At 44.3% G+C, this 12,860-nt stretch overlaps 1 protein-coding gene across 1 annotated transcript in view; it reads right to left on the bottom strand.

Moving 5' to 3' along the window:
• Positions 1–12,860, bottom strand: part of LOC129700905 (probable E3 ubiquitin-protein ligase HERC4) — a 72,960-nt gene that overhangs the window by 34,617 nt on the left and 25,483 nt on the right. Inside the window, 5 exon segments of the mRNA XM_055641714.1 lie at positions 6,665–6,854; positions 9,289–9,373; positions 10,085–10,131; positions 10,133–10,154; positions 11,497–11,597. Of these exon segments, the coding sequence (XP_055497689.1) occupies positions 6,665–6,854; positions 9,289–9,373; positions 10,085–10,131; positions 10,133–10,154; positions 11,497–11,597 (445 nt within the window).

Here is a 12,860-nt window from a genome sequence, read left to right as displayed (position 1 = left end):
AATATCACAATTTGACAATTAATAGATTATATATTAATTATTTACGTGTATTAAATGGTTCAATTTTTATATAGATAGATAGATAGTAGTAGATAGATTACAAAGAGATGAATAGATAGTACCGTTTTGTACCATTTAGATATACGTAATTCTGCAACTGTGAGAACTGTATCCCTCCCTCCAATGTTCTGTCATTACCTGTCCCCTATGCCCATTATATATGCCACTCTGTGCATCTATGACCACCTCCAAGGTGTCCAAAATAAACTGTAAGATATATCCAGACAAACTTATGGCTCCACACACATAATAACAACATCAATTTTTGCTCTAAGGCTAGGGAATTATTCACAGAAGATGATACCAAGCATTTGGATTGCTTTCAGGAATCTAATGTGGCTGTGAGAATCTACCTGGGTAATGGACAGGACACATCTTGGCTACCCTCCTTCTCCAGGGATGCTCTCAACTTTCAATAATTACCATAATAGGAAGAGATAGTGATCCACATCATTGAGTTCCCAATTTAATTAACAACCCCCCAGGGTCTCCATCTCATCTTTGATATTTGTAGTTCCCATCCCTCCTCAATTTGACGTTACTGCCACTTGCCTATCCTCTCTCGAGATCTAGGGTTCACCGTCCCGTTAATTCCGGTTACGCGCAAGTCCCAAAACTGTCCTCCGAAGGTGCTTTATTATATAACTACATTTAATGTACCTACTGTCCCATATATCTAGATTCTGAGAGAATGGCTCCTAACACATCATCGTTGGCGACTCATATAATAAGGCTGGGAATATTCACGAATATGTTTAATACATACCCACAATAGGCATCATTTTTTGGCCACTACTCAGAGTACCCCTCCGCCGGACCTGGACTGGAACTGGATAAAGTCACCAGCGAGCGCCTTCCACGTCACAAGACCATTTCCTACACTGCTGCACCCTCTGCAGCAATCTCTTGGGTTATAAAACCGAGTTCCAATACCCATCAGTATCTCCGACTGGAGGAAGCGAGAGGGTCATGGCTCTCTGAACTAACCTACAACTAGCACGCAGACACCACATCCGTGAGTGCCCTTACTGATTCAGCACAACCGCTCTGTACCCATGTATCCTTTGTTGGGCCATTTAAAGCATGTTTTTGTGATCTTTTGGCCTGGGGATTTTAAACATATTTTCTCTCCTCACCCTCCTCGTTCCATTGCACAAGTCCCAAAACTGTTGAAGGTGCTTTATTTATTAAATACATTTAATGTACCTACTGTAAGATATATCTAGATAAAATAATATGGCTCCTACACACATAATTGGCGACTCTCATATTAATAAGGCTGGGAATATTCACGGAATATGTATTAATACATTTAATAAAGTCACCAGCGAGCGCCTTCCACGTCACAAGACCATTTCCTACACTACTGCACCCTCTGCTGCATCTCTTGGGTTCTGCCACGAGTTCCAATACCCATCACTATCTCCACTACACCCCGGCCCACACACCAGAACTAACCTACAAACTAGCACGCAGACACCACCATCCGGAAAGCACTGTTCAGCACAACCGTTATTACCCATGTATCCTGTTGGGCCATGTTGTGATCTTTTGTGGGGATTATTAACATATTAATTATCCTCACCCTTTGTACTCGGTTAAGTGCGGAGCCAAGAAGTCTCGAATTTTATGAAATGTAAAAGTAAAGAATCGATCAGTTAATTAACATATCGATCTACCTAACCCATGTACTTCATTAAGGGCCAGTCCCACTTGGTGATTTTTTTATGCGACTGCCGGCGTCATTGACTGACGTATCAGGGTCGCCGAAAGATTTTGAATATTTCGCAATTCAGCGGCGACAAAAAAAATGTTGCGACACTTGAGGAAACACCGTGCATCATTACGACGTCACACCGCAACTTTTTCGGTGACCTGATACGTCAGTCAATGATGCCGACTGTTTCAGAAAAAAATCGCCATCAACACCCTCACCCACCCCCACTAACCTGTTTCCACCTATTGTTTGCCAGACTTTATTCCACCCCACCTCTTTTCCAGCTTTCTCCCACCTACTACAATCAGTCTGAGGAAGGGTCCTGACCTGAAACTCCACCTAAACCATCCACAGATGCTGCCTGACCCATTGAGTTACTCCATAATTGTGTATTTTGCTCACGATTCCAGCAACGGCAGTTTCTTGTGTCTCCTTGGACTGCTACAATTCTCGATGGAATATATATTCTTTACACAGCTGTATGGTAGCACCTGCAATGATGTAGCAACAGCAAAAGATTAACTAATCCAGAGACCTGATTGCTAGTTGCATTTGAGATTCAGATGGGTGGTGCAGAAACACAACTGAAATTAGACTACTTTGGCAAGCAAAGCAAAGCTCATTTAGAAGATAGTCCTGAGTTACCAGAACAGCATTCCAGAAGCAGTCCAGTAGATCTCTGGTACAAATATCAACAATTTGACAAGATCCAAAATCCAAACTTCATGAAACAAATGGCTCTTCAAGAATTACTTAGGTATGTGAAGAAATCAAATAAATATATATATAAACGTTTTGTACCATTTCATAGGTATACATAAATAATTTTAAAAAATTATATTTAAAAATTAAGTTGGATATAAAAAATCATCAATGACCTATAAAGAATTTGGCTTGATTGTATTTATGTGTAGTATTATCTGATTTGTTTAGGTAGCATGCAAAACAAAGATTTTCACGGTATCTCGATACACATGACAATAATAAACCTAAACCTAAACTTAAAATCCATGCCAACTTGTGGCAGCCATGCGATCATAACAACATCACTTTTTGCTTCTTCGATGTTAGCTCCTATTATTGTGAAGAAGAATTCACCAAGCATTGGATTGCTCATCCACTGGTAGGGAACGAGAGCTGGGTCTAGTCTGTCATGAGATGTGAGCTGGGTCAAAAGAAGGGTCTCGACCCGAAACGTCACCTATTCCTTTTCTCCAGAAATGCTGTCTGACCTGTTGAGTTACTCCAGCTTTCTGTGTCTATCTGTCGTGAGACTGGTTAGCTTTACCCAACTGACGATATGTTGTTGCAACAGTAATCCTCCTCAGAAAACTAATGTCATGTTGGCCTTCATAGCGAGAGAATTTGAGTATAGGAGCAAGGAGGTCCTACTACAGTTGTACAGGGTCTGGGTGAGACCACACTTATGATATTATGTGCAGTTTTGGTCTCCTAATTTGAGGAAGGACATTATTGCTATTGAGGGAGCGCATCGTAGGTTCACCAGGTTAATTCCCGGGATGGCGGGACTGACATATGATGAAGGAATGAGCTTATCTATATAACTAAAAGTCTGATCTAGACCACTTTTGACTTACTCTGCTGTGATTTCTGAGAGAACGCCGCCACTTACGGCCGTCATTTTTGGCCACCTCACGCAGAGTACCCCTCCGCCGGACTGGACTGGAGGATTTTTCCCATCGATAAACAATCAGAGAGATATTAATGTTTAAAAAATGTTTTGGCATTCTCTCTGCTGCCCCCGCTGGCAGCAGGGGGGAGGGACTATAAAACCCCGAAGTGTCGTGCCTCACTCAGTCTTTGCGAGATGGAGGAAGCGAGAGGGTCATGGCTCTCTGAGCTGCTAATAACACTGGACGCACATCTACTCCAGGGTGAGTGCCCTTAATGTGGTTCTAAAATGCTCTGTCCCTGGTGAGTGTGTTTGTTGGACGTTATTTAAAGCACGTTTTTGCTTCATCACCAGCCGCCTCTACAGGGGGCTTTAAACATTTGTTTTACACACTGTACATTCAACATGTTCCGAGTGTGTGTGTGTGTGTGTGCCTGAGTCTGTGTGTGTGTGTGCGTGTGTGTGAGTCTGTGTGTGTGTATATATGAGTGTGTGTGTGTGTATGTATGATATATGTGCGTATGTGTGTGTGTATGTGTGTGTGTATGAGTCCGTGCGTGTGTGTGTGAATGAGTCCGTGTGTGTGTGAATGACTGTGTGTGTGTGAATGACAAGGAGGAGAGTGAGGGGGGGGGGGGTAAAGGGAGGAGGGGTGACTGAGTGAACTGCCAGCACACCAGCCGTAAATGACTGAACTGCCAGCCCAATAATCCATTCAGTTCACCCCCTCCCCCTTCTTTCTCACAGTCTGTCACCTGTTTTGGGCAGAATTTCTGGCAGTTTCTCAGCTGCAAGCCCCGAGTGAGTGTACTGCCAGACCTCAGTGACTGAGCTGACACCCCAAGAATCCATTTGGCCCACATTGTCTACACTAGCCCTCTGGAAACCAGTACCTTCGGCCCACAACACCCATACTGGTGGAGTTGTTGAGAGAGGTGGAGAGGTGGAATATTGCGTTGGGTGATCAGCCCTCCCGTGTGATGCTGGGACCCAACGGGTCCCACTTAGTCTAGTATTCACTAGAATTTAGAAGGATGAAAGGGTATCTTATAGAAACATAAAATTTTTAAGGGATTGGACAGGCTAGATGCAGGAAAAATGCTCCCCATGTTGGAGGAGTCCAGAACCAGGGGTCACAGTTTTAGAATAAGGGGTAGACCATTTAGGACTGAGATGAGGAAAAACATTTCCACCCAGAGAAAGGTAAATGTGGAGTTTTATGCCGCAGAAGGCAGTGGAGGCCAATTCACAGGATGTATTCAAGAAATAGATATAGCTCTTGTGGCTAATGGAATCAAGGGATTTGGGGAGACAGCAGGAACAGGTTATTGATTCAGGATGATCAGCCATGATCATATTGAATGGCAATGCTGGCTCGACGGGCCGAATGGCCGACCCCTGCCTGTACCTATTTTCTACGTTTCAAGGAACAGTTGCTGCCTCACAATGGCAGAGACCCGGGTTCGGTCCTGACTACCGCTGCTGTGAATGTACGTGGTTTGTACGCTCTCCCCGTGATCTGCGTGTGTTTTCTTCGGGTGTTTTGGTTTCCTCACACTTTCTGAAGACGTGTAGGTTTGTAGGTTAATAGGCTTCTGCAAAATGTCCTTAGTGTGTAGGGTAGAACTAGTGTACGAGGTGATCGTTGGTCAGTGCGGACTTGATGAGCCTGTTTCAAAGCTGTATCACTAGAAATGAATAAAAGGAACCGCAGGTTCGGACAGTTTGACTTTCCATGGTATCTCTGTACACATGGGAATAATAAACCTAAATCCAAAACTAACCCCCCAACACATCTATAATTCAAGTAATGCACAGACCCAAAAAATCCAAACTGCCTGACATGCAAAGCCTGACTATCTCCTATGGTCTGACAAGAACAAGCCCCATATGCAAACATACTTGTCAAGGACATTGACTCCCAGATCTTCAGCAACTAAGTTACAGAGAAAGGTTGAACAAGTTAGGGCTTTATTCTTTGGAGCGCAGAAGGTTAAGTGGGGACTTGATAGAGGTTTTTAAAATGATGAGAGGGATAGACAGAGTTGACGTGGAAAAGCTTTTCCCACAGAGAGTAGGGAAGATTTAAACAAGGGGACATGACTTGAAAATTAAGGGACTGAAGTTTAGGGGTAACATGAGGGGGAACTTCTTTACTCAGAGAGTGGAAGCTGTGTGGAATGAGCTTCCAGTGAAGGTGGTGGAGGCAGGTTCTTTTTTTGCATTTAAAAATCAATTGGATAGTTCTATGGATGGGAAGGGAATGGAGGGTTATGGTCTGAGCGCAGGTATATGGGACTAGGGGAGATTATGTGTTCGGCACGGACTAGAAGGGTCGAGATGGCCTGTTTCCGTGCTGTAATTGTTATATGGTTATATGGTTATCTCCCATAGATCACTACTCACTCCATTGATGGCCCTTTCTACCGCTGAAGTTAGTATTGGGTTGTAAGAGAGAAAAGGAAAAGACCATGTCTAGTCTTGTTGTCTCTGAACCACCTTGTCAAAGCCTCTGCATTTAGATCTCAAGCTTTGCACTTCCACCTCCAATAAGGTTGCTCCTCTGTGGGAGCACACCTCCCCTTTTTATATGCTGCAACTTGCTGGGCCTGTCAGTAGGTAAAAGCAGGTCATCTTGTCCCACTCAGCTATTTCAAAGCTCTTGGATAAAGGGGACCACATTTTGTCTTCCAGTCATCTGGTACCTCACTTGTGGTCAGTGAAGGTTTAAAGCTGTCGGTGGCTCAGTGATTTCTTCCCATAGGTGCAAGAGACTGAGAGAACATTTCTGACCGAACATTATCCCCACTTTATCAAACAGTTGCAGATTCCTCAATCACAGAAGGGTCAATTCAACAGAGCAGTGTTGAAATATCTGCTTCTTATTTCCGTAAGTAAATGCGTGCACAAGAGCCACACTTCACTCTAGACTTCACTTTAGATATACAGCGCAGAAACAGGCCATTTGGCCCACTGAGTCTGTGCCCACCAGCGATCGCCTCATACACCAGCTTTATCCTACACACCAGGGACAACTTACTTTTTTTCGACCAAAGTCAACTAACCTACAAACTTGTATGATTTTGGAGTGTGGGAGGAAATCAGAGCACCCAGTGAAAACCCAAGTGGTCATAGGGAGAAAGTGTAAACTCCGTACAGACAGCACCCAGAGTCAGGATCGAAGCCGGGGCTTTAAGACAGCAACTCTACCACTGTGCCGCTTGGCTTGGCTTGACTTGACTTGGCTCTCTTACCCAGTGTAGTTTTTGAGGCAGGATCCAGACATGCGATAGCTTTAACAAAGCCGGCAACCAAAGTGTGGATGTTCTTCTCATTCTGCATTATAGAGCACTCTGGTAGAATCAGGTAAATCATCAAAGCTTCTTCATCTTGGCAAGACGTCCCAAGTTTTGGAATTAAATTTGATCCCAGGCTTGACGTTATCTGTAAAACAAATGCTTCTTGACCTTAGTTTTAGTTTTTAGTTACAGCACAGAAATAGGCCTTTTGGCCCACAAAGTCCACTCCGACCAGAAATCACACGTACACTAGTTCTATCCTACACACTGGGGATAATTTACAGAGGCAGATTAATCTTCAAACCCGAACGTCTTTGGGATGTGGGAGGAAACCCACGTGGTCACAGGGAGAACGTACAAACTTTGTACAGACAGCACCTAGTCAGGATCGATCCTCGGTATCTGGCGCTGTAAGGCAGCAGCTCTACCACCGTGCCACTGTGCCACCCCGACTTATTACCATACCATTTCCCAACCTCATCAGTCTCACTTCCCCTCTATTATTTCATAGAACACAGAACAGCACATTGCAGGACAGGCCCTTCAGCACACAGAGTCTCATAAAGTTACAATTCTCACAGACCCATCAACTCATCTTTGAATCTTTTGTCACTAACCTGCAGAAAGCAAAAGAAAAATGGAGTGCCAACTGAAATGCAGTCATAGGAAGAATGTGGACAACATACAAGGGCAGGATCGAACCTGGATGCTTTAAATCCTAGAGGCAACACTAACTGCTGCAGCAACATGCTGGCCTTGGAGCTTATCAAGTACAGGTTATTAAAATAAATCCATCACAGAGGTTAGACAACCTTAATGTAAACTGCTTTACAGGATACTGAGAAAGTTAAAGATGCCTTTAAGGCAGGGATAGAGAGATTCTTGATTAGTTCAGGTGTTGGAGTTATGTGTTGAAGGCAGGAGAATGGGTTTAGGAGGGAGTGATAGATCAGCCATGATTGAATGGTGGAGTGGACAATGGGCTGAATGGCCTAATTCTGCTCCTATCACTTATGACCTTGCAAACAAACAGCAAATGGCGGCGCTGCCTTGTAGCTGCGGCTCGCCCGCAGTCCGTTTGTCTTTTTTTTTGTTTTCTTTTGTCCCGTTATTATGGTTTGTTTTGGTTTATTTTTGGTTGTGTATGTGTTGGGGGTGGGAGAAGCATGTTTTTTGGCTCTTCCTTCGGGGGGGGGTGCGACCTTTCTTGTCGTATCCCCCGTCTCCATCTGCGCTGAGGCCTATCGTGGAGCTAGCGACCTCCAACTGGGACCGACCTCGAGGCTCCGGAGGCAGAGCCAGCCAGGACTTAACAACGCGATGCTGGCCGACGTCGGGGCTGCGGTGGCGTTGTGACCCGACTTCCGACCCGACTTCGGAGCCTCGGAGGCTCGGCGCGGGCCAGTGGACGACATCGTTGAGAGCTCGCAGGTCACAGGTTGGTGACCTGTTTTTCCGAAGCTCCCGCAACAATAGCTGCGTCTGCTGGACTGGAGGGTGGCAGCTTTGTTTGACCACCCCGGGCCGCGGAGTTTGAACCATCCCATTCGGATTCAGCCACGGGACTTACTTACCATCACCCGGTGGGGTCACAACATCGGAGGCCTGGATCGCCTCAGCGCAGAGGGAGAGCAAGGAGGGAAGCGACATGGACTTTGGGACTTTTTGCCTTCCATCACAGTGAGGAGGTGCCTGGTGGACTCACAGTGGTGGATGTTAAACTGTGTTTAGTGTGTGTTTTTATTATTTATTCTATGTTATGACTGCAGGCTAAACCATTTTGTTGCACTGAAAAGTGTAATGACAATAAAATTGACTCTGAATCTGAATTCACAGAAACAGCATGGAAACAGGCCCTTCAGCCCACTGTCCATGCTGCCCATTCACATTCATAGTAACTCTATGTTGTCCCAGTTTCATCTCATACGAGGCATGGAGCCATATAATCACAGTCATTGAGTTTACAGTGTGGAAACAGGCCCTTTGGCTCAACTTGCCTATGTCGATCAACATATCTCATCTACACTAGTTGCACCTGCCTGTGTTTGGCCGATATCCCTCTAAAGCTATCCTATCCATGTAACCGTCTAAATATTTCTTAAATGTTGTGATAGTACATGCCTAAATAGCCTTACACCCACCACCCTTTGTGTAAAAATGTTACCCCTTAAATCTTTCCCTCTTCACCTTAAAACTATGTCCCCTGGTTCTTGATTACCCTATGATTTCCTTATTCTGATGAGAGACTGGACAGGCGACTTGTCTGAAGTGTCTGAAGAAAGGTCCCAACCAAAAATGTCACCTGTCCATTCCCTCCACTGATGTTGCTTGACCCGGTTAGTTCCTCCAGCACTTTATGTTTTGATCATCACCGTGACAAAAAGTCTTTGACATGAATGGTTAATGACATGAATAGCTCCATCCGGCTTAATGACTGCATTCTAATAATCTGATTTCCTGTAAATTATAGTGAGAATTAAATAGTTAATGCAGGTATGTATTTTGCATGGTTATGGATGTCCAGTTTTCACGGTGAAATCATAACCAAGTCGCCCAAATGAAATGCTGCAAATGTTTACCTCATCGACAACCCAGTCTTTCTCAGTAAGCTTCTTAAATATTTCTCTGGCAGATTCCAAGTCGACATTGCACTGGTCTCCATCACTGTAAGGTGAAGATTACAACTTACCATACATCCACAACATATTTTACAAGGGCCAGACAGCACCTGTGGAGATAAGGAAAAGGTGACGTTTTGGGTCAAGACCCATCTTGGATCTCGACACGTAACATCACCTATTCCTTCTCTCCAGAGATGGTGTCTGAGTTACTCCAGCTTTTTGTGTCTATCTTCAATTTAAACCAGCATCTGCAGTTCCTTCCCACACATAATAGTTTGCAATACAGGTAAATGAATCACCTAGAATTCCATATCTTATATCTTAAATGTTCTCCAGAATTGTGGCATTATGGTTACACACAACATTTTATTTTTGATCTTGCTGGGTTTTTACCCTATTTTACCCTATTAATAAAAACTTGTATTTTTCCCCATAGTGGAACATGCAGTTAATAAACATTATTTTAGAGCTGTAAAGTGATTGTCTAAATTTTATATTCAATGCTCCAAGCAATTAACAAACGTTTCCCAATCTTTCGGATGATCTGACGATCAGTACCTCATTTTCATTCCTTCTCTCTCCATCCATTCCCCACCCTAGTCGTTGTACTAGTTTCACTGTCATCCTGCTGAGTTACATTGTTTGTATCCACTCGTTATCACCTTCTCCACAACCAACAATGGATCATCTGCAGCTTATTGATGAAAAGTCCACATTCACATTCATTAAACTGTGAAGATTTTATTCCACTCACCTTGGCTTGAGGAAGCTCCCAACAAGACAGGATGGCGAAGGATGGCGAAGAAAATATCAGATCAATTTCACTATCATAGGAAAGACAAAAAGTGTTCAATTGCTTGTTTAATATTGTGATCTCTAAATTAATGCAAAGAAAACTCTAGCAAATAAAAATCTAAAGCTGCCCTTCCTAAAAGTGATTTTAATTCCTGTCAAATGCAGTAATTTGCAAAGATTAGTAGAGACTCTGGAAGCAGGAGAAGGAAAGATCTTGAGCAAAACACAAAGTGCTGGGCTAGCTCAGCTGGTCAGGCAGCATCTCTGCAGGACGTGGATAGGTGATGTTTTGGGTTGGGACCATTCTTCAGGCTGATCGTAGTAGCAGGGAGAAAGTAGGAAAGGAGAAGTGGAGGTGGGACAAATCCTGTGAAGTGATATTAGGTGGTTACAGGTGTGAGGAGTTGTGATCAACAGATGGGTGAACAGAGGGTGGAGATGAACAGGAGACAAAAGTGTGTAAGTGTTGAGCAGCAGGGTGGTGCAACAGTAGAGACCCTGGTTCCATCCTGACTACAGGTGCTCTCTAACTAAATGATTTCCAGGAGCCTGATGGAAGAAAACTGAGGATATTGTTTGGATTGAACTATGTGGAGCCATACAGCATGGAAACAGGCCCTTCGGCCCAACTAGTCACGCCGACCAAGTGGCCATCTAAGCTGGTCCCTTTCATATGGTTTGACTCATATCCCTCTAAACTTTATTGCATGCTCTTTCTTATTGGCAAATCAGCTCCATTAGTGCTTCCAGGGTTGTGAAGTCGTCACACTGGGAAAATCCACACTAAAACGAGCGCTCCAAGCTATTTTGATCTAAAATACGTTGGCTCAAAATTTCGTAGAAATAGACCAAATATTAATTTACAAATAGATGAAGAGGAAAATGTTATTAATCTATGAGGATTAATGATAAAGTGAGCAGCCTTTTCAAAACCTGGGCTGTCACAAACTCAATAGACTGAGTGGTCCTCTTCTGTGCCTTATAAATCCAGTATATTATTTCTCAACAAAACAAAAGACGTTCTCCAGCAATTAGGTGTTTAGTGACTCACTGAAGAGAATTTACACATGATCACAAATATTCTCAATTGTTACTTTTCACACAAAGGGAGGTGGGTCTCTGCCGGAGGAGGTAGTTGAGGCAGGTACTATCACAATGTTTAAGAACCATTTAGACAGGTACATGGATAGGACAGGTTTTGGTCAACATGGGCTAAATGCAGGCAGGTGAGACAAGTGTAGATGGGACATGTTGGTTGGTGTGGGCAAGTTGGGCCGAAGGGCCTGTTTTCCACAGTGTATGACTAGGAGCAAATATATATGTTGACAAAGACTGAGGATAGAAACCAAAAAATATATAAAGAACGCCTACTTTTCTGCATTTTTTCCAGGCCCAATGTTGATCCATCTCTCAACAATAGTTTCATCCAATGTGAGTATCTGCTTTGTGTTCTCTGTGCAGCCAAGGTCAAGCTGAAAGAGAAAGTCAACAATTAGAGGAATCAGTCTATGTAAATGGGCATAAATGGAGTCATTGAATGGATAAAAGACACAACAGCAAGCCCTCGATGATTCTTGAATGGATGATCTAGAACCAGGAGCTTATTCTGGAAGCACAAAACAAACTGCTGGAGGAACTCAGCGGGTCAAGCAGCATCTGTGGAAGAATAGAGATGGTCAACTTTTTGCTGTGGCCTGAGAGTGTGGAAGGAAAACCATCCACATAAGTGGGTGAGAAGGAAGAGTGTGGCAGAGGCTGGTAGGTGATAGATGGAACCAGGCAACATATGATGAGATTGGGGGAGTGGACGGGGGTAGATCACACACAGAGCCTGATGAATTATAGGTGGAGACAGATAAGGGAGGGATGATGGGCAGATGGTCCCAGATGAGGGAAGGGATAGGAAGCAAAGGCCAGGGGAACAGAAACCAAGGTTGATTGGTTCTTTATTGCCACATGTACATATGCACAGGGAAATTATTTTTCTGCATACAGTTCAGTAAAGTATTGCCATGCCTCAGCACAATCCCCAATAAATACAAAGTGTATAGAAATAGTCCACTGAGACTGCATGCAAGAGCCGCCAGGTTTTGGTGCCATTTTCAAAGTCCAGCCCAGTCCACGCGCTCGGCCCCTGGAGCGGTGCCCGATCTAGGTGAGCCCCAGGCTGCTGCCGGGCCTCCAGCCACCACCTCCGTCTGGATCATCCAGTGAACCGTCGTTCCTCTCCTCGACGGGCCGCCTTCAGTCTTTGTGCTGCGGGAGCCCCTCCCAGAGTCGACCTTGAGCGAGCCTCAGGAGGCAAGAGCCCGGTTCATTCTCCTATCTGCACTCACTCTTTGCCAACTCCCTCCGTCCTCCTCTCCGGTTCTCCTGTCTATAGCAGACTCACCCACAGCTTCCACAGGTGAAGTTGTCTCTGGCTGTTGGATTTGGGGCGTGTGTTCTGTTGCCATTGACCATTTTGTGATGTCTGCACCTGCCCTCCATGATCTTGAACCACGTGGTGTCATGGTGCTACATACCAGCCTGGAGGTTCCTTCTCTACCTCCCTCAGTCCTCAGCTGCTGGTCCCACTTGTCATTGCCAATGTTAAAATTAATCATATCGCTACCCAATCTATCTATGCCTGTTATAATTTGATATACAGGTGTGCCAGCAATGGGTAGATGAAAACAGGAAAGATGAACAAGGATAGAGACACAAGGAATGGCAGATGCTGGAAACGCAAGTGA

The sequence above is a fragment of the Leucoraja erinacea genome, chromosome 1 (genome assembly GCF_028641065.1).
Source record: "Leucoraja erinacea ecotype New England chromosome 1, Leri_hhj_1, whole genome shotgun sequence".
Lineage (NCBI taxonomy): Eukaryota > Metazoa > Chordata > Chondrichthyes > Rajiformes > Rajidae > Leucoraja > Leucoraja erinaceus.
The sequence above is the reverse complement of the archived record's forward strand: the minus strand, read 5'-3'. Positions and strand labels throughout refer to the sequence as shown.